Consider the following 20,700-nt stretch of genomic DNA (forward strand, 5'->3'; position numbering starts at 1 on the left):
GAAGCACTGTTAAAGCCTTTAAATTGATTTTAAATGGATATCAATCAGCTGAATAAACATACAACCAATGGTTTTATCCATCCATCCATTTTACCACTACACTTCCATTAGTTAAAAAATGTGTAACCTATTTAATTTATCTCCAGTTAAATCTGTATTGGTGAGTGTAGGCAAAATTTAAAGTGGGGCTGGTGCACAGCAGGATGTCAATTTAAGGTGTTACATGATGAGCAGTAATAATAATAAAAAAGGAATAAACTAAATTAGAACTCAAATTACTAAAGGAAGCTACTCATGACAAACCAAATCCTTTTTGTTTTTCTGATCCTACCTTAACAGAGTCAGGGTGGTAGTGTGGCTGAGGTACCGGATTTTGAATCACAAAGCTGCCAGTCCAGCCCCATGTCTCTCTAAGTCACTTGCTCAAGGTCACTCAATCTGCTTGTACTCTGATTTCCAAAAAAATTTGTAATGAGCAATGATTTATCATATTTGATAAATGTACAATAATGACAGCAATACAGACCAATTCTTTCAACATTAATACTGCAGAAGATATGATAGAAGTATTTAGAATTATGAAGAGAGTGAGCAGGGGTGGTGACAACTCAAAAATGGCCACTTAACAAGGACAGCGAAGTTAGACAATAAATAAATTGTTTCAGACTGGGACTGGTAGATGAGGCAGGACAATGAGATTTAGAGTGACCAGTTGTCATTAGAATTTTTTTCCTCTCCTCTGATAATGATAACCAGTGCTAAACATATAAAGTATATATGAGAATTATGTTTGTTCAGCTTATGCATTTTTCAAAATTACAATTGTTATGAAAGTTACTATTCAGCTGAATCATACTGATTTTAATTAGTTTAGATTTTACCTCAGTTTTTATATTGGTGTTTTAGATTGTTTTTGTGTCATGTGCATTGGATTGCAGCCACATATTTTAAAGGTCCTGTGGTATTGTTCTAAAATCTAACATTACATATGTTAATGAGCAATTGTTTTCTTCAGCCTTTATCATTAAAGTGTTTGAAAATTACAACACTTGTTTTTGCTGGCTTATTTATATTGGTTTTTTGACAGTATTATTTGGGTAAGAGACTAAATGCACATTATATTTTCTATGTCAGTATCAGTTGTAGAAACGTGTATGAGTGTATATGTATTTATTTGTTTTATTTTACCTTTAGAAATTGCAAGGCATTTTCGCTTTGGCAGTCAAGAAGACGCACATGAATTTTTGCGCTATACAATTGATGCAATGCAGAAAGCCTGCCTCAACGGTTATGCCAAGTAAGTAAATTAGTAGCCCAGACAGTAGGTGAAGCCTATTAATCTTGGGAACTTTTTCCTAAATAGTGTTTCTTAATCTTGCATTAATAATTAATTACTATTTTTTTTTTTGCATTTCTCTAACACCATAATAAAAGCTGTTGGGATTGTATAACAACCTTCCTTCCGATATATTGGCAACACTTGCATAGATCTTTCATCTTTTGAACATCACACCATAAACAATACATTTATTTTCTGCTTTAAAATCTTCCTTTGTGTTGAATGTTAAGACAGTTTCCTAATAAACCGTCATTTGAGACACATATAGACTAAATTTATAATGCTGCTTTGAATTCCTGGAAACAAGAAGATATATAGTTTGATATTAATGACTGAGGTTAATATGTTTAAGCAGTCACAAGTTATTTTGTCTGGATTTTTTTTATTAGGCCCAGCATTCTGTTTGATAACATCATGGTTTGCACACCTAGAATCTGTTTTTGACACGGGCAGTGTTTTCAAGTGTTGTACATGAAATCTTAAATTAATGTCTTTTAAACAACAATGTGCAAGTCATAAACACTTAATTATTTAAAAACACACAGGTAAAAGTATAAATATTAATAATTATATAAATATCAAAAGGTACTGTATGTAGCACCCAGAATTTGTAACTTATGTTCAAATATATTTAAATGTATGCTTAGGTTTTAATATGAGTATTGTGTATGTTTGGCTAATTTGGCAGCTCTAGTATCCACTAGTATCAACAAAATAGATACAGCAATGAGTCAGTTTTCCAGTACTGATTTTATACCACATGTCAATGCCCATCTCGTTCATAAACAGTTTGTCTTTTGCTTGCTTGCTGTGGGTTTAATGTCTTAATCAAATTTTGTATTGTCAGTTTTATTTAAATTTTCAATATGTTAAATGAGTTACAAAGTGTGTGTGAACAGTGTAGACCAGATTTGTATTAGGAAAACATGCTGTTTCATTTGATATGATGATTTTGCTGTTTCTGTGAACGTGTCCTTTCAATATTTTCACCCCAGTGTTATCTTTATTGCAATTAGGCTTGACAGACAGACACAGGCTACAACTTTGGTTCACCAGATATTTGGAGGATACCTCAGGTCAAGAGGTAAGTAAAAAGTAGCATTTATATTTAATAAGTTATTTTCCAATTTATTTGACTTTTCCTTGCTATAGAAAAGTGGTTAGGGTTGCCTTATTAGGGACAAAGGCTAGATTCTTAGCCTGATCACACGATGCTAGGAAAATCATGTAAATTCCAATGTCCTTGGAGGTTTTCTTCTGGTTCTTTGGCTTCTTTATACATTTCATAGACATGATTGTTTGTTTAATTGGTGATGGTAATTTAGTCCAGTGTGAGTGAGTTGTTGTGATGGATTAGCTTGTTCAATCTTGCCTTTCATCCAGTGCTCCTGGGATTGGGTCAGACTTATTGCTACCCTGTAAATGGTTAATATGACTTCAGAGAATAAATTAATGGAAATAAATTTTGTAAATTATATATTTTTTTTACTTTGTTTGTGGGGTTGGAGTTCCCAGCTAAGACATACTTTATTTTATTGTTGCATCTTTCAAGTTTCATCATCATTATATATCCATTTGTTAACTTGCAGCTTTTAAAACTAAAGTAATTGTATTTGGTTTTAAAATCAAATAAACAATGTTATTCAGCTTGCTCAATCCAATTCTTGTTTGTGAGAACCAAAGTATATACCAGTAGCACTGGGTGCAAGGCAGGACACCATTACAGAGCTTATTCACACACCAGGCAACACTCACTATTGCGTGAGGCCAATTTGGATTTATTAGTTACCCTAACTTGCATGACTTTGGGGATGTAGTGAGTGCCAACAGTGCGTCTGTGAGGCAGCAGTGCTTACCACTGTCACTGTTCCTTTGTGCCTCTCTCTTAAAATTAGACTTTGTTTTATTCTCTTTCAGTTAAGTGTTCAGTATGTAAAAGTGTTTCTGACACTTATGACCCCTATTTGGATATTGCTTTAGAAATCCGGGTAAGTGAAATTTTAACATTTTTTTGATCAAATGATTACACTTCCCTACAATATCATCTTGTACCTTTTTCTTAGCCTGTTAGCTACTGGTTTAAGGGTTGTCTATATTTAACTGTCCTTTGTTTTTCAATGTTATCTCAGAAAAATTGAGCTGATTCAGATGGGTATCGCCTGTTATGCTTGACTGAAATTGGCAAGTTAAAATTAACAAAAGCACAAACTGAGAATAAAATTCTAAATTAAATCATGGTTAACTGCTTGATATGCAAAGAAAGGAAGAACCATCCATCCACCCATTATCCAACCCGCTGAATCCGAACACAGGGTCACGGGGGTCTGCTGGAGCCAATCCCAGCCAACATAGGGCACAAGGCAGGAACCAATCCCGGGCAGGGTGCCAACCCACCGCAGGAAGAAACATAATGTATTTATTTATATTTTGAAGGCTTAAGAGAAAATTCTTTGTAGGCTTTTGACTCTATTGTAAATGTTTGTTAAAAGAAAGACGTTACAGTGTCTTCACTTTCAGTGCACTTTATGTGGACCCTTACAATTAAGCCATCTTTTGTTTTCACAAACTAATTCTATTAAACATTGAGTAAGCTGTGACAACCACTGGCTGGCCTGTGTGGCAGTTAGGATATGACACATGAATGATTATTTAGATTTTTTTTTTGGTCCGATCTATTTTAAAGATAAATGCCACCTCTACTGAGCCATAGCATTACACTTCTAGAGTTGGAAATATTTTTAAAAGTAGTGTTCCAGGACAGTCTTTCATATTGTGTATGGTTGCAAAGGCCTGTAAGCTGCTTAGTGTGAAGCAGCATACAGAGTGGAGATAGGAAAGAAAAGAGAATTAAAAGAGGATGGGAAGAAAGAGAATAAGATTGTGGAACTGTAAATGTCTAAAGAACTTAGCTGAAGGTAAGAGTGCTTATTTAGATTTATGTTTGTTGAATGGCTTTTTCATTTCTCTAGGCATTGTGAAGATGCAGGGCTCATTTATTTATTTATTTATTTTACAGCAAGCTCCAAATATTGTTCGGGCTCTAGAACTGTTTGTAAAAGCTGATGTTCTCAGTGGAGACAATGCCTACATGTGTGCAAAGTAGGTTGACAATTTTTAATTCTTTTGAAGTTGCTGCACAAAACTCCTTGCATACAAAACACAGGGTCCGATAAATCATGAGGTTACATATTCTTGAAACATGCTGTGTAAAATCTTGAAGATTTGGCATAATGGAGAAGCACAAAATTTTAAAATTGTAGAATATCATTTTTGTTCATTTCAGCAATATGAGTAGCAAGTTCACTTTTCTCATTAAGCTTTTTTCAGATTATATTCACTTTTTAGTGCTGTTTAAAAACAGCATTAATGTAAAGCACTGAGGAACTAAGCAATTTTTTATTAACTCGTATTTCCAAGTGACAGCGTCTTTGTGTGTGTATCAGTTCTTTATTTTTTTCTATGTATACGTTCATATTTTCTTTATGCAACATATATTCTACAAATTTGGTTATGTTCTAATATTAGTCAATTTCAAGTTTAAATAACATATTGTCAATAAAGTGTAATGCATAAATCAGTTTTCATTATGTCTGTTGCTATCCTATACCCAAATCTTCTCCGATTTTCAGCGCTCTATGTATTTGTTGTAAAATGTAATATTGTAGTAATGTTTTTACTGGCAGTAGACTGAGTTTGCTCCATGCTATAAATGGAACTAAAACATTAATCTTGAAGTATCTGCTCAGTGTTCACATGGCCTACCTAGGCCAGAAAAAAATCTTTCAAATGAGTCCTTTTTTTATATTGTTGGGCTGAAAAATAAACATAGTGCTTATATGGAAGTACAAGTTTGAGGTTTGATTGTTAAAATGCTAAATAATAAATTTAAGACAACAATGTAAAACTATACTTGTAATCTATTTATTATAAAAGTGAAGTATGTTTTTTGAAATGCAGACTCTGCATGATTCTGTGCAAGAAAAACTCTGGATGATTTATGTATGTTGGGAGTTAATGAAGCAGTGTAATCTTATTTCACAAGTCTAGTGGGGGGAAAAAGGAAGGGCTAATAGTGCTGATTGGTAGAACCATAATGATGCTGCAAGAAATGTTTCTGGGTTGTAGTCTTCGAAGTAAGATATCATTCAACTATAAATATTTTGCCTGTGCAATCAGTTGTAAATAGACTTCCTTAAGATTTTCTTTGTTTGCATGCATTCATTTTTCTCTAAAAGGTACGCAATCCTTTACCAAAGCAAAAGTTCCTTAAAAAGCAGTTCTGCAATTCTTTGTCAACATTGTGTGCTACACTTAAAACGAAATAGTCAGTAAAATATATACATTTCTGGTTGCCTGTGACTAATTATGTTTATCCATGTCAGGTGCAAAAAGAAGGTTCCAGCAACTAAGCGCTTTACAATTCATCGACCTTCAAATGTCTTGACTTTATCTCTTAAGAGATTTGCCAACTTTAGTGGGGGAAAAATAACAAAGGTAATATCCGTTTAACCATAAAATTATACTAGTTGGGTGATTGCATAGTGTACTGTTATAAAGCATTAGGCCACCCAGTAAAATCATTTTTTGATTTACAATAAAGGTATATATTCTCTTATTTACCAAAATGTATTGTTCAGGGTTAGAACAATTCAAATTTGGTTCCTAGACCTATCCTTGTGATTCAAATTAATGAGATAGTAATTAGTCAAATCAGGCATGTGGTAGTGATGCAGTTTAACAAATGAAGGGATGTATTAGATGATAATCAGAAATACAGGGTTGCTTTAAGGAGATGTTTGGAAATGACTAAGCCAAGACATTTTGGCAGGCATTTAATCATAGTTGTGTACCATCAAGTCTATAGTCAACGAGCAATAGCATACAAAACTAGATCTTCAGTTTGTGGTGTTCAAACTGTCACAAACAAAGTAGGAACTAAGCATGTTGAAGTCTTACAAAGTTGTCTTCATCAGATAAACCTTAATTGTCATCTGACAATTAAGTACTGGTACTTCCTCAGCATCTGACACCAAAGTATATGCCTTAACAATGCCAAGAATTCTTAAATGGTGTCTTGTAGCAGAATGACAAAGAGCAAGAACGAAAATTAGCTTTACAATTTTGTTCAGAGGTCGATAGGATTTTTTCACTGTATGGCATTGCATTTGTTACAATATCTTGAATAATGTTCTACTCCTACAGAAGTAAATGTTATTTGTGTGTTTTTAAATGTTAGTCTTTCAGATTTGGCTTTAAGTATTTGATTTCAAAAGAGGGTTGAACAGTAAAGGGTGGCATGTTTGTTTAATTTGTTTGACTTTTAATATGTAAATTAGACTGTTGAGGGTCAGTATGACTGTAATTAAATATTTTTCTCTATTTATAGGATGTTGCTTATCCAGAATTCTTGAATATCTGTCCATATATGTCTCAAGGTTCTGGTGATCCTATCATGTACGGTTTATATGCTGTCCTGGTCCATTCAGGGTATAGCTGTCATGCTGGTCATTACTACTGTTATATCAAGGTAAGAAAGGACTATTGGTTTGGGAAAAACAAGTCCAGAGAAGGTCAATCCTGACAGCACAAGTCCAATGCTGTGGACAGTCCAACTTGCAAGAGTGGGCAGTGGTATGACTGTTTACATTACTGTACAGTCTGGATTCAAAGCCACCTGTTGCATTTTATCCAGCTATGATTTTGTTCTGTAAATGCTTATTAAACAGCAGCAATGTACCCACTTACAAAGTTTTTTCACCTGTTTCAGCTGAATGTTTAGACACTCCCAACAAATCTTTTTGTTTTCAATGTGAAAGTACATATTGACACATAATAACTACATTTATAACAATGGATATATATGAACAGTATGAAAACCTGAAAATTGGGTTCTAAAGAGACATTTGCTGAGAATTGAGTAATAAGACTTTTTAATTTTTTTACATTATTCTGCTTCAAAGAAAACAGATCTCATAAATTATTGTAGTTATAACTAAAGCTTTTACATAATGATACTTGCATGTTTGTAGTGCTATCAATAGGAAATATTTTGCATTATGATGTCAAAATTGTAATCTCCTTATTTGACAAGTACACTTACACATCTGTTTTGCAATATTTTACAAATAAATACAGTATGACACAACAAACTATTAATCTGTGACGTCCAAAATATTTGCAAACATGAACATATACTGTTCAAAGCATGGAATACGGTGTAGATGTTAAACATCCAGTTAGGAGGATGAGCATGTTTTTGCCTATGCCTGTGGGCTGTATTGGGAATACTTATAATTGGTAGTATTTAATCTGAGTCCAGCAAAGTGCAAATATATCTAATGCCCTGACTACACAAATATTCAATGCAATTTCAATGCAATATCAGCATTGTTGTTTATCATAGTAATCATAAAATAAAAAGCTGTATTTAGAAAAGTGGTAAAATAATTTGTTTATTAAAAGATTAGCATCATATCTGTTTGCTAATTAATTTATTTTATCTTCCTTTAGGCCAGTAATGGACAGTGGTACCAGATGAATGATTCCATGGTACATCCTAGCAATATCAAAGTTGTCCTTAATCAACAAGCATATGTTTTGTTTTACCTGAGGTGAGCAATCAACTGTGTTTTATTGGGTCATTGACCTTGAATATATTGTTTAATATATAGGTAAATCTATGACACAAAACAGTGTTTTCAGCATTAACATTTATTAAAGATTAGTGTGGCACTTATTGTAAATGAGCATTATTGTTTGCTTAGTGATATTGACATTATGTGCCTAACCCTGTCCTGTTCCCCAGGATAACCACAGAATGGTACACAAACATATTATTTCTTAAAATCTTCAAATCTCAGCTTTTTTTTTAATTGATTGATTTATTCTTCTTAGATTCTAAAATTCTACTCTTTCTGCCTTTTTAAACTTTGTGTTTGAAAACACTTGCACATTTTGAAATACTTGCATATTAAAAGTATTTTTAAATGAATTAAGACTGCCAGACACAAAGAAGAATTTGGATGGTCTTTGTTGTAAGCCTGGATCTGTGCCACACATTAAGAGTTTGCAAACTCCAGAAATAACGAAAAAAATCACTCTCAATGGACCACTGTCTTCACCACAAGTAATGAAGGTATGTTATGAATAAGATTTTGTTCTTAAAAGGATAAGATTTTGATCTTAAAAGGAATGGGAGCTTTTGGTTAGGTGAGGTTAGGTTGGACCCAAGTCACGTAAACTCTAATATACTGAAAGTCACCAGGGAGACTCTGTAGGAATTTTTAATTGCTTTTTGGAGGATTTCAGTAAGCTATGTGTCTACTCAGGAAAAAAAATATTTTCAATTTGTATGTTAGAGGTTTTATTAATCTAGCAAACTTTTACTAGTACAGCAGACAGTACACTGTCAGGATTTTGACAGATTTTTCTACAGTTTTGACATGGAGGCTGAAAGCTTGCCAATAAGTAAATTATTCTAGATTTTAGTTTGCACACTTTTTTTGTTTTCAGCTGTCAGATGTGATATGGTTTGGCCTAACAAAGCCGTTTTGGTTTTATAAGATGCTAGTGATGAGCAAATCCTGTAGAGTTACCTTCATGATAAATTTGATGAAATTGCAGAAATGTTTGAGAGCTTTGCCGAATTTGGTGAACTGTATTGCAGTCAGTGGGGAAGGAGGAACTAGTTTTGAGTGGATTATAACAGTATAATCCCGGATGACAAGAGAATCATCTTCCAGCTATGCTGGACTGATTATTATTGACAAAAATGTGACCTGAGCAGTGAGGCAGCAATGATAACCACTGCACCACCCTGCCTCAAACAACAAAAGACAGACTGAACGATAACTACAAGCAACATACGACAAATATAGGATATATGATACGATAATATATTGCTAGAATCCCCTCAATCTAGCAATTGGTTAAAAACATATCTACAGTATAATGTCATTGCAATAACAGGGTTCCAATTTTTGTGGCACTAATTGGCTGTACCACAAAAGGATAAAGCACACTGATATTTGAGTCTGTTTGCAAGGTGTTTCTAATTTATTGGAAAGATATATTGGATGCAGCTGACACCTCTTGTCTCCGATCTGTGTAAGTTTTTTTTGGACTAGGCACCACACAGCATGGCTAATTGCATACAGTGATCCCTCGCTATATCGCGATTCGACTTTCGCGGCTTCACTCCATCGCGGATTTTAAATGTAAGCATATCTAAATATATATCACAGATTTTTTGCTGGTTCGCGGATTTCTGCGGACAGTGGGTCTTTTAATTTATGGTACATGCTTCCTTAGTTGGTTTGCCCAGTTGATTTCATACAAGGGACGCTATTGGCAGATGGCTGAGAAGCTACCCAACCAGAGCACGTATTATGTATTAAATAAAACTCCTCAATGATATACGATATGCTTCTCACGCGGTGCTTCGCATACTTGAAAGCCCGAACAGCACGTATTGATTTTTGATTGTTTGCTTTTCTCTGTCTGTCTCACTCTCTCTGACATTCTCTGCTCCTGATGGAGGGGGTGTGAGCAGAGGGGCTGTTCGCACACTGGCTTAGAGGATACGGATGCTCCTCTAAAAAATGCTGAAAGACTACCTTCACATTGCTCCCTTCCTTGCAGCTGCTTTGTCCGGCGGTGCTTTGCATACTTAAAAGCCCCAACAGCCCTATTTATTTTTGATTGTTTGCTTTTCTCTCTCACTGTCTCTCTTTCTCCCTCTCTGACATTCTCTGCTTCTGATGTGCACTCCTTTGAAGAGGAAGATATGTTTGCATTCTTTTAATTGTGAGACGGAACTGTCATCTCTGTCTTGTCATGGAGCACAGTTTAAACTTTTAACTAAAGGGTGTTATTTCATGTCTAGAGGGCTCTAATAATGTTAAAAAACATATTTAGAAGGCAGTAAACAGGTTTTCTATGCTCTAACTGCAAAAATATTCGATTTATAAATAAAGAATACTACTTTGCGGAAATTCATTTATCGCTGTATAGTCTGGAACGGATAACTGTGATAAACGAGGGTTTACTGTATATGCATTTGGCTCGCATTGGACCCAGTGTGGCTCCAGCCACCTGGACAGATCGGTTTGTACTACTCTGTGCTGGCATTTCCCTGCTTGAACTTTGGAGTGCCAGCAGATAATGTATGCATCCTGTGCATACTAGCGTGCCCAGATGCCCAGAGAGCCTCTGATGCAAGGATCAGTGTTACATATTAAGGGAGCCGTGCCTGATTTGCTCTACTTGGCAATGAACATAACATGCTTAATCTGCCAGTGAATGTACAGTAAATCCATGCAGAACAAAAAAGTAGTTTCATAATATTCTCATTATTGTCAGCTATTGTACCCCTCAAATAAAAATACTGCAAGGTGCATTTGTGCTTATAGTAGTGAAGTCCTGCAGATCATACAGCAGCCTAAAATTTGAAGTGGAGTACACTCTGAGTATTCCTAAATGAAAGTTCTGTGCGTGGCTGCTATTGCTCTTTGAAGTCACACTGGCCTCGCAAAGCATCATGGAGTGCTGAGAAATAAATGTTTGTCTAAGCTGACCACATAGTGAATTTCCAGGAAAATATTCAGTGAACAAAATTACTGGTGAATGCAGCATATTCGTTGCAAAAAACATTTGTTAGTCAACGCTATAAGGCACACACCAATGGGATGTAACCTTTTAGGAAATCTGCAGAAAGAATTAAAAAGGCAAATCAGTAATGTTATACTCAAACTTTGATTGTGCTAGTGACATCACATTTGGAGTACTATGTGTAGTTCTGATCCCCATGCTTTAACACTAAAATTACCAAAACCTACTAAAAAAACTCATAAGTCCAGCCCACCTTAAATCCCTTCGCACCTCTCCATCAGTGTCTTTTGTCCTGTAAATATGCCGATCAAGACAAACAGCCTACTATTCTATCCCCCCACCACCGCAGAATGGCACAAAGTTCTTCCAGCTCATGCCTTGATTATCTGGGAGTGAAGTGCTGGAGTTTTAGGGTGGAAATAATAGATTGTTATTTGGAACACATGCATTTCATGTGTGTTCCGTTTCTACAATAATCTGTGTAAACACATTGTTAAAACAGAAACATTTTTCATATATTAGTAATAAATGACAAAATGTAGGCATAAACTATATAATGTGTGAAGCCTGGAGTCCAAAGATCAAATAAACACTTTCACAAAAGGTTCAAGGATGATACAACAGCTTCCGTGGCACAGCGGTAAGAATTGCTGACTTATAATCAAGAGTCCCCGGTTCAATCCTGATTGTCTCATATATTTACCGTTTTGAGTAGTGAGCTGCTCTTATTGTTCATGTTATACAGTAAACACATACATTTGCTTTGCGTCTGTAACAACCAATGTACATTTATAGTACTTTTTTTTTTTTTTCCACTTTTATTCTGTCAGTCACGATCATGATACATACTACTGCTCCCCGAGGGGTCTGACGCTGTTAGTTTTTATTTGAAACTGGGAATAACTGTAGATGTGAGTGGTGTTTTGAGACAATGGAACTGGACATTCTCTGATCTGGATGGATAAAAGCTGACACACAAACGCTGGTGAATCTGCCTTATTTGTATCTCGCTGTCACTTGATTTTTTTTTATTCAGCTTTATTGAGTGTTCCTGCTCACGCTGAATTAGTATGCGCCTTATGGTCCATGATGTCAAAGCCACACTGACAAAAAAAAACAGACATAGGTTTTGCATAACATCTTGTGGTTGTAATCAGTGACCACGTGTGTTTTTTTTTTTTTCTCCCCCGATCTTGTACTCCAGGACAAGCTGAGGAAAGAATAGTACAGAGAGGTCAGTTCCGGGCTATGTGCAATCATCAAATTCAATAGTTAACAGTTCACACACACGTAAGGACCGTCATTCCTACATTTACGACATGTGTACCTGTTGCAATGTAGAAGCGGTGTGAAAAAGAGCAAGGAAGAGCATTGCAGGAGTGAAGGACTTGTCCAGCTCTGACAGGTTAAGGGAAATCTGTTCAGTTTAGAGCAGAGAAGGCTGCATGTAGACCAAATTTAGGCGTTGATAGAATTTCGGTGGATCAACTTTTTCAGCTAAATAATGAATCACACATTCAAGGGCACCAATTAAAATTAAGGGAAAGTGCATTCAGGATTGAAATTGTGAAGCAGTTCTTTCAATGACGAGTTATGTAGGTGAAGGGGAACACTTGGAATCTTTTGAAAATGCACTTGCAATGATACTGGGACAACTTGGCTGTAGTAGGACCAAATAGGATTTAAGAACTGAATGGTCTTTTCTTGTTTTTCAAACTCATGTAGCTTATGCTTGATCACAGGATCAAGAACTTCCATACTTCTTGGAATGCAGTACACCTGAAGCATTATATACACACGTATAGAACTGTAATTGTGTGTTGGCATTTGTGGTCATTTTATTACTTTGTTTTTTGGGTATGTGAAGCAGATTTGAAATTTACCGTGTTCCTGTAGTATTGTTAACTTATTTTTTCTAGTTCCAATTTGTGTTCTAATTTGATTACAAATAAAATATAGCTGAAAAGTGATTTTCCTTTTTAGAAACCTGACTCCTCTTTGTTGAGGAAGACCCAAACCGTGGATGAAATTGGTGTTTCAGTTAGTCGAAATGGCATCAGCTCATCTTCAAAAGTACAGTACAGTTCTCAATCTCCAAGGACACCATCAAAGTTGTCAAATTCTCCAGCTGTGATTGAAGAGTCATTTAAAAAAGTAAAGAAGACATCTCCACAGCTGCAAACAAAAAACAGTCTGGGGTCAGCCATCAATGGTAATGGGAACAAGACTGAGAGCGACAAAAGGCAGTCATCTGAAAGCAGGAACTTGGCCACATCTACCTCACTGAAGTCTTTGTCTGAAATGACATCAGACAGACAGGATGAAAAGGTAGTATTTACATTTCTCTCATTTTGAGGCACCAACAATGTATTTAGGAACCAGCTTTTTTTTTTTATAAATATTTTCAGAAATCATTCTTCTAATTTTGTTTCATAGTCCATATCTTTAGAACATTCTTGCTCCGGTCACTCTTTCGAAATTTTTTTTTAAATATATAAAAGGTTATCTTCTTTATAATTAAATTTGTTTCATGTAGTGATTATCAGTGTTGTTGCCTTTCCAGGGTCCTGAGTTCAGTTCCCATCATGCTGACTGGCTCAGTGACTGTAGATTGGCCTGCTATGAGTTATTGTAAATTTGTGTCGTCTGTCACACATAGGCTTTGCTTTGCTGCCTTTTGAGTTATGGGTTTATATTAGGCCCTAGCTTTCATAGGCCATGGAATGGGGGGAAACGCACTGCTTCAAAACATGGACAGATATGTCTGGTAGTTAAAAGACAAAAAAACAAACTAAATCTGATTGTACCAGATGCAGCTTGTGAATTAAATTTAATGATAATGCTAATTTCTATCAACTTTGCTGATATGTGTAGGATTTGAATTCTAATGGATCTCAGTGGAAGGAAATTGATAATCCACGCACCATTCTGAATGGAGAAAACACTTTGAGAAATAGTCTGAAAGGCCTTCCAGCCTCACCTAGTCTAAGGCTGGAAACATATAGTGCCAATACTGAGGATCAGAAGATGGCAAAGTTAAAGCCCCAGGTGCTTACTAACATCACATCTGAAACTGCAAGCACGATGTCACCTCCACCTGCAAAGAAGTTGGCTCTTTCGGCAAAGAAGGTGAGAGTTTACCGTGAGTCTTGAATGTTTTGACTCTGCATATTTGAACAAGTTGAGCCTGTAGAAGGTGCTGTTCATCTGTGAGGTTGTCCCAGTTAATGAATATGCAGAGCATGAGACACCTCAAGCATTCTGGCATCTTGTCATGAAGAAAACAGAATTGACAGGAGGTTAAGTTTTCTCACAGTTGTGTTTATCACCTTATTTTGGATTTAAATTGAATAAAAAAAACTTGTGTTATCAATTGTCTTTTAAAGCTTTGTGTGGAATTTAATGTGGAATATGTATACTGTGGCATGCAAAAGACACCCTAGCTTAAAATGTTCACTTAACTATTCATAGTAACCGGCATTAAAAAAAAAACAAAAAACTTTTGCATGCCACTGTAGTACTGAGCAATTTCATTATCTCTCTTATTAAAGTAATTGCAGTCAACTTAAACATGGCTGAATATGTCAGGCAGCCTAATACGTTTTAAATATTTCTATTTTAATGTGGTTTAGTTTAATTAGCAGAGAAAAGTTCATTATTTTTTGCTGTTGAGAATTTCTTAAATTGAAGTATTTATTTTTTGTCTCCACCGCTGAGTCATCTTTCTCACTGACTTCTTAACAGTCTCAGTCTCATCTCTGTGTTTTGATACAAAATCCAGTGCCTTGTTAAATGTTTTATTTTGTGCAGGTGGCATTTGAATTGGGTAAAGTACAGAGCAGTGGTTGTTGTGTTGCTTCTTTCCTTAGCCTTGTTTTCTTCTGTTTTCTTTTTTCTAACCATTTCTGATTCTTCTCTGCCATATCCTTTTCTGTTTTTTTTTTTCCTGTTTTCTTTTTTGTTTGTTTTCATCATTTTTTTTTTTCTTTACATTCATCAATGTGTTTATTTTAGACCACCAAGTTTTTATTTATGTCAATAACTGCAGGACAGCTCCCTCCCGATGTCGAGCGGCAGTGAGCATAAAGTCTCCCAACTCCATCTTCCTAATGGACCCTTTCATTCAGCGCAACACCAGCCCCTCACCTACTCATCTCCTGCACAAAAAGACAGGTGAGAGTCAGCAACCATTAAAGTGACGGCTGGCATTCGACAGCTTATTGGTTGCAGAGTTAATTGATGTGTCTTCATCAACTGCTTTCCATGCAGACTCCATCCTAATTTATTTTAATATGAAAGTAATAAAGATTTGTCTTTTGGTGTTATTTTTTGCACAACTGTATATTTTTCATCAGGTAAAAATAGACCCTGTTTAGCATCTTATAACAAACATTTTAATACAAGTTACACCATACCTGTATACCTAGTGGCCCTAAGCTAATTTGAACTGCAGTTTACTAGATGTTTACTTTCTGGCCCTTCCATGATATTTTAGTGGGAATTAGGTCTGGATCCTCACATAGCTACTGCTGAACACAAAACTTTTTCTTAAACCATTCTGATTGTATTTTTAATTGTGTTTTGTTAACCATTTCTTGGTGCAAATGAGCCAGCTGCATTTTCAGTGGTTTGAACAAATCAGGGTGCTCATATGTTGGATATTTCAAAATATTTTAAAATCCCACTGTTTTTCAGACAAAATAAGACTTACCATGGTACCCATTTCTAACTGTAAAACGGGTCAAATTTTGCAATGAATCATTTAATTTTCTGTCATTAAACCTGTTGTAACATAGACTTTCAGCTTTTTCAAGGACATTGATTTTAAACTTTTTAATTACTCTGTTAGATGAGACTGGGCACCTTTGAGCGCAAAAGAGGCTGCCATTAAAGGGGTATATGGAAGAGAACTCTGTTTAGCAGAAACGACATCTTCCCTTAAATCTGTGACTCTGGCACACTTTGTTGGACAATGTCCACTTTGCAATAGTTTATGTACAGTGAATGTGTTACCTTCTCACACCCTCAAATTACATTTTTGAATAACGTGCACACCTAATGTGAAAGAAACTTCGCAGATTGTTCTCATTTTATCTCTGATTTTGCCGTGTATAGAGTAGAGAACAAACACTGAAAGATCCAGCTGACTTCACTACAGAAAATTAGAGAAAGTAGCAAATAAGTTATAATGAACAATGTGTACCATGTAATTCTCATTGGTTAATATTAAAAACAAAAGAAAGACAGGTTATGGAACTTGCATAGTGTCAGCTGTCAAGGAAAGCTGAAACTACAAACATACGTTTTAAGTCTTTTTTTTGTTTATATATCCACATAGGTCATGCTTACTGCCTTACACTAATATAATTTGCCCTTTACATCCACTTTAACAGAGTTTAGTTTATTTTATTGGCACCTTTTTACTATAAGGCATCAACTATTATAGTACATTATCGTTGATTTGATAAATGTAATAAATTTGATAAATGTAATAAATATTATAAACCTGTGCCTGATGTTTGTATTTCTCCTTGTTTTTTTCCTTCTCTTAATTTTCCTAGGGGTGTCCCATTTCATTCTTCCAAGTCTCCAACAACATGTGAATTAAGATTAGATTGTCCATCTTTCTGTAAAAGCCCCAAAAAGTCACTTCTCCCCTTAATTTCTGATTCCCTGAACTTAAAACAGCTGCCTTTCTCTCAGCTGGAGATTAATGGATCCTCTAGCTTAGTCTCTAGAAGCACCAGACTGTCTGGCTCAGACTCATCAGCGGAGCACATAAAACCATTAGGTACTGACCTAACTGGTGCCTCTGAGCCAATATGGCGTGATCATTACAAAAGAAAAAAGAAAAAGCATAAACGGGGAAAAAAGGGCCAAGAATATTGTTTAAAAGAATCACATTGTGCGGCAGGGAACAGTGGCGATGAGTCTGGAGAAGTTCTACACACAGTGAAAAAGAAAAAAAGGAAGCGAAAGCATGAGGATGAGGAGTCAGAGGTGGGAGAAAATCGGAAGGCCAGTGTGCTTTCTCATCTGGAGCAAGAGAGCCACCGGGGTCAAATGGAGACATGCAGCACTTCCACTGGGGGTGACCGTTCAGAGCTGAGCCCTAGTTTGGATACTGTCTTGAACAGTCCCATAAGCAAGAAAAAAAAGAAACACAAAAAGAAATCTAGGAAGAAGCATGAAGACACACCTGTATGCAACACTGACAGTCAACCAGAACTGGAAAGGTAGTCTGCTTCATTTAAAAGCACTCTCTGTCTGTCTTTGTGCTTTATTGTAACTTTAACTTAGACAAATTTCAGCTTTATTTGATAGCACAGGTTAACTGAAGGGCATGTCATTTCACTCTGTTCAAACTATTGGCACTTACCTAAAATGAGACAGAGGCACACAAACATAGTAAGAATGTTAGGCAGTGGTGTTAACACCAGTTTCATCCCGTCCATTTCAATCATATATCTAAGATATTCAGGGGCAGTGTAGAGGGCCAGATTGCTGTCAACTACTAACCCACTCATTTTATTCATAAACCTGAGTGAATCTAGCAAGCCTGGTATATTACTGTTATGTGTTGCATCAGTGAGTTAAGTTTTGAAAAGGTTTTCTTTGTATTTTAGTTTTCTTGGGAATAACTCTCATAAGGTAAAGAAAAGAAAGAAAAAGAAAAAAAAATGTCGAGAAAGGGAAGAAGAGATTAACCATGGGCAAAAAAGAAAGCAGGATGATGAAGATGATCCTCTTGAAGCCATTCCTGTCTGTGAAAAAAACACCAAAGACTCCAGTCACGGTAGGGTGTCATTTCACGAAGTGTGATTTGATTTGATTCAAGGCCTACACACATTCTTGAGCTGTATTTCTTTGTTTGAAAGCTGTATGTTCTTAAGTTTAATATGCAACATTTCAACATAAGAACATGCTAGAATTGCATGTGCTCATGTGGGAAGATATCAACCACAGAAATACTAAGTACTGTAATATGCACCTGAAGTTCAGTCCAGTAGCTTGAGGAGTTGTCACTTTTGTACCCACCGTAAACATTGATGCCTATTTACAAGACACTACAGTAGAATTCATGTTCTTTTAAACATTAACCCAGGTTAGAGTCACTTTTCAACATAAAATGCCCATCTTAGGCATGAGGAAAGAAAACCTTAATTTTTCAGAATTCATTCTTCTCATATTGGTATTGTAGGTACAAGTTCTTAATGGTTGCCAATAGATTAGTTAGAGGCTTAAAGAATTTATTTACTTGTTAAAATGCAAACCATAGGTCATGGTTTTAACAGATTAATCAAGAATTATTACTCCTTAGTTAATGATTGTAGTGAATTTCCCCATGGGATTAATAAAGTATCAATCTATCAATCTAATCTAATCTAATCTATGAATTAGTCCAGGTAAAGCGATTTTAAAACAGTCTGTTTACTTTTGTAGCAGCAGTGTTTAATTGGGACAGCCAAATCCATGATGGGTACCATCGCAAGGCAAACCTTCCCAATCCAGAGAAGTCAAATTCAGAGAGTTTGACATCCAGTCTAGCATGGGATGGCAAGAAGGATTTGAACATTGTGAATGAACTTTGCAGACATTCCATGGACACTGCTTATGGCACCCAAGGTAGAGTAATTTAATATCTTATAGTTTGTTACATAATTTTGTCCACATATTATACTCTTTAATGTGGCTCTTTATGAAAGTTGCTGCTGGTTGTTATTATTCTTATTTATTAATATTATCAGTTTAGGTTGCGAATGTTGCAGCACTTTGTATCAATGTAATTTTTTCGCTGTTTCCATTACCAGTAGGGTGAAAGGGGGGAAAAAAAAAACTGTTTCTGAAGTATTTGTCGGAAGAAATTATTTCTGAAGGTGTTTTTCAGGAATATTTCATTTAAATTTAAAGTGTGGTAGACCGCTAACAAAGACCAAATACTCCTCATAAGACATGGAGGCTTGTAATTAGTGTTTCAAGTCCAGATTTTTAATTTTTTTTTTTTTTAATTTTTTTTTTTTGAAAAGCGGTTCTACTCCACCTTCCTTGTCTTGACCATGGTTTTCAGCACATGACTATTGGGCTTCTCCTGTATAAAGTCATGAGGAAAAAGTAATTACACCACATGAAATGTTTTTCTTTTCAACATAAGTGAGCATATCAAGATTTGATCTTCATTTAAACAGTATCTTTATATAAAGGTGATGTAATTGGAAATAAAAACAATGAAAATTTGGCTTTGCAATAATTTGTTAAATAAGAACAGATGTGCCATTCCATCTGTTGATAAAATAAGTACACCATGGCTATAATAGCTAGTACTAACCCTTAGCAGAAACCACCTCAAGTCGGCCTTTCCTATAAATGTCTGCCAGTCTCTCTCACATCAACAGGGAGAAACTTTCTTTTCTCTTCCATGACAGAATTCTGGGTGTCTTGTGTGTTCAGGCCATTTTATTTGCATGTACAACTTCTCAATGGGATTCAGATCTTGGACATTTCAAAACTCTCCATTTCTTTGTTGTCAGGCATTCCTTGTGGATTTACTGGTATGTTTAGGGTCATGGTCTCATTGCAAGGTCCAGTTTTGGTTGAGCTTCAGTCTTCTGACAGATGGTCTCACATTATCCTCAAGCACCTTGTGGTACAATTAAGAGTTCTTAGTGGATTCTATGATGTTGAGCTTCCCAGGCCCTGATGCAACAAAACAACCCAAACCAGAACATTTCTATCACTGTGCATTACAGCCATCCTCAGGTTCTTCTAGTGAAATGCTGTCTTTGGTTACAACAAGCATGTCTTCTGGTACAGTGGCCAGTTAACTCTTGTCGTTGCCTCATTGGACCAGAGCACATTGTTGCTGAAGTGCTGGTCTTTGCCTAGGTATTCATTAACAAACTTTAGTCTTGCCCTGATATTTCGTTCTGGACAGCAAAAGTTTCATTCTGACATCCTGTTACTGTCCTGTAAAATTTTTTTTTTGTTCTCCCCTCTTTGAGAAGCTGCACTAATGCAGGAAATGTGAAGAGGAATAGAATCTTGTAAAACATACTTTTTGTTAATTTTATTTTTTTTAACACTAGAATTACCAAAGCTTACGAAAAAACTCATACTGTAAATCCGGCCCACCTTAAATCCGCTCTCACCTCTCCGTCAGCGTCTTTTGTCTTGTAAATGTGTTGATAAGCCCAAGCAGCAAGCAGCCTACTATCCTATCCTCCCACCGCCACAGAAAGTGCAAAAATCGCTCTCCCAGCTCAAGCCTTGTTTATCAGAGAGTGAAGTAGTACCTAGAGCTGTATAGACTAAAAAAATATATCGTTATTTGGAACACATGCATTTCACGTGTGTTCCGTGTCTACAAAGATCTATGTAAGTGTAGAATGACCGGAAATGCAAGAAATGTTAAACACATACCTAAAAGACAAACGTTTTCCATGTTTTAGTACTAACGACAAAATATAGACATGAAGTGTATAATGTGTGAAGACTGAAGTCCAAATATCAAATAAGCACTTTCTCAAAAAGTATATAATAGAACGAGTGCACTTTTATTTAAGACTATAACCGAAGAAAAGGAAATTGGGTTAGTGTGGGTCGTTGTAGCAACTTCTTTGGTAATGCAGCGGTGAGAGCTGCTGACTCCTATTCAAAGGGTCGCCGGTTCAAGCCTCCCCGCGTCTCAAAATAAACGTTCTGAATAGTGAGCTGCTCTTATTGTTGCTATTATACAATAAAAACATACATTTGAT

The 20,700-nt window shown here is 35.8% G+C and overlaps 1 protein-coding gene across 2 annotated transcripts in view; it reads left to right on the forward strand.

The window, feature by feature from the left end:
* The window catches only part of usp36 (ubiquitin specific peptidase 36), a 49,507-nt gene that overhangs the window by 26,010 nt on the left and 2,797 nt on the right, over positions 1–20,700 (forward strand). For both annotated transcript variants that reach the window (XM_028820062.2, XM_028820061.2), the window contains exons 5-18: positions 1,195–1,297; positions 2,356–2,423; positions 3,257–3,327; positions 4,356–4,438; positions 5,722–5,833; positions 6,726–6,866; positions 7,850–7,950; positions 8,336–8,474; positions 12,932–13,276; positions 13,823–14,077; positions 14,997–15,121; positions 16,510–17,184; positions 17,575–17,744; positions 18,392–18,574. In XM_028820062.2, the coding sequence (XP_028675895.1) occupies positions 1,195–1,297; positions 2,356–2,423; positions 3,257–3,327; positions 4,356–4,438; positions 5,722–5,833; positions 6,726–6,866; positions 7,850–7,950; positions 8,336–8,474; positions 12,932–13,276; positions 13,823–14,077; positions 14,997–15,121; positions 16,510–17,184; positions 17,575–17,744; positions 18,392–18,574 (2,571 nt within the window). The remainder of the gene's footprint in view (positions 1–1,194; positions 1,298–2,355; positions 2,424–3,256; positions 3,328–4,355; positions 4,439–5,721; positions 5,834–6,725; positions 6,867–7,849; positions 7,951–8,335; positions 8,475–12,931; positions 13,277–13,822; positions 14,078–14,996; positions 15,122–16,509; positions 17,185–17,574; positions 17,745–18,391; positions 18,575–20,700) is intronic.

The sequence above is a fragment of the Erpetoichthys calabaricus genome, chromosome 14 (genome assembly GCF_900747795.2).
Source record: "Erpetoichthys calabaricus chromosome 14, fErpCal1.3, whole genome shotgun sequence".
Classification (NCBI taxonomy): Eukaryota; Metazoa; Chordata; class Cladistia; order Polypteriformes; family Polypteridae; genus Erpetoichthys; species Erpetoichthys calabaricus.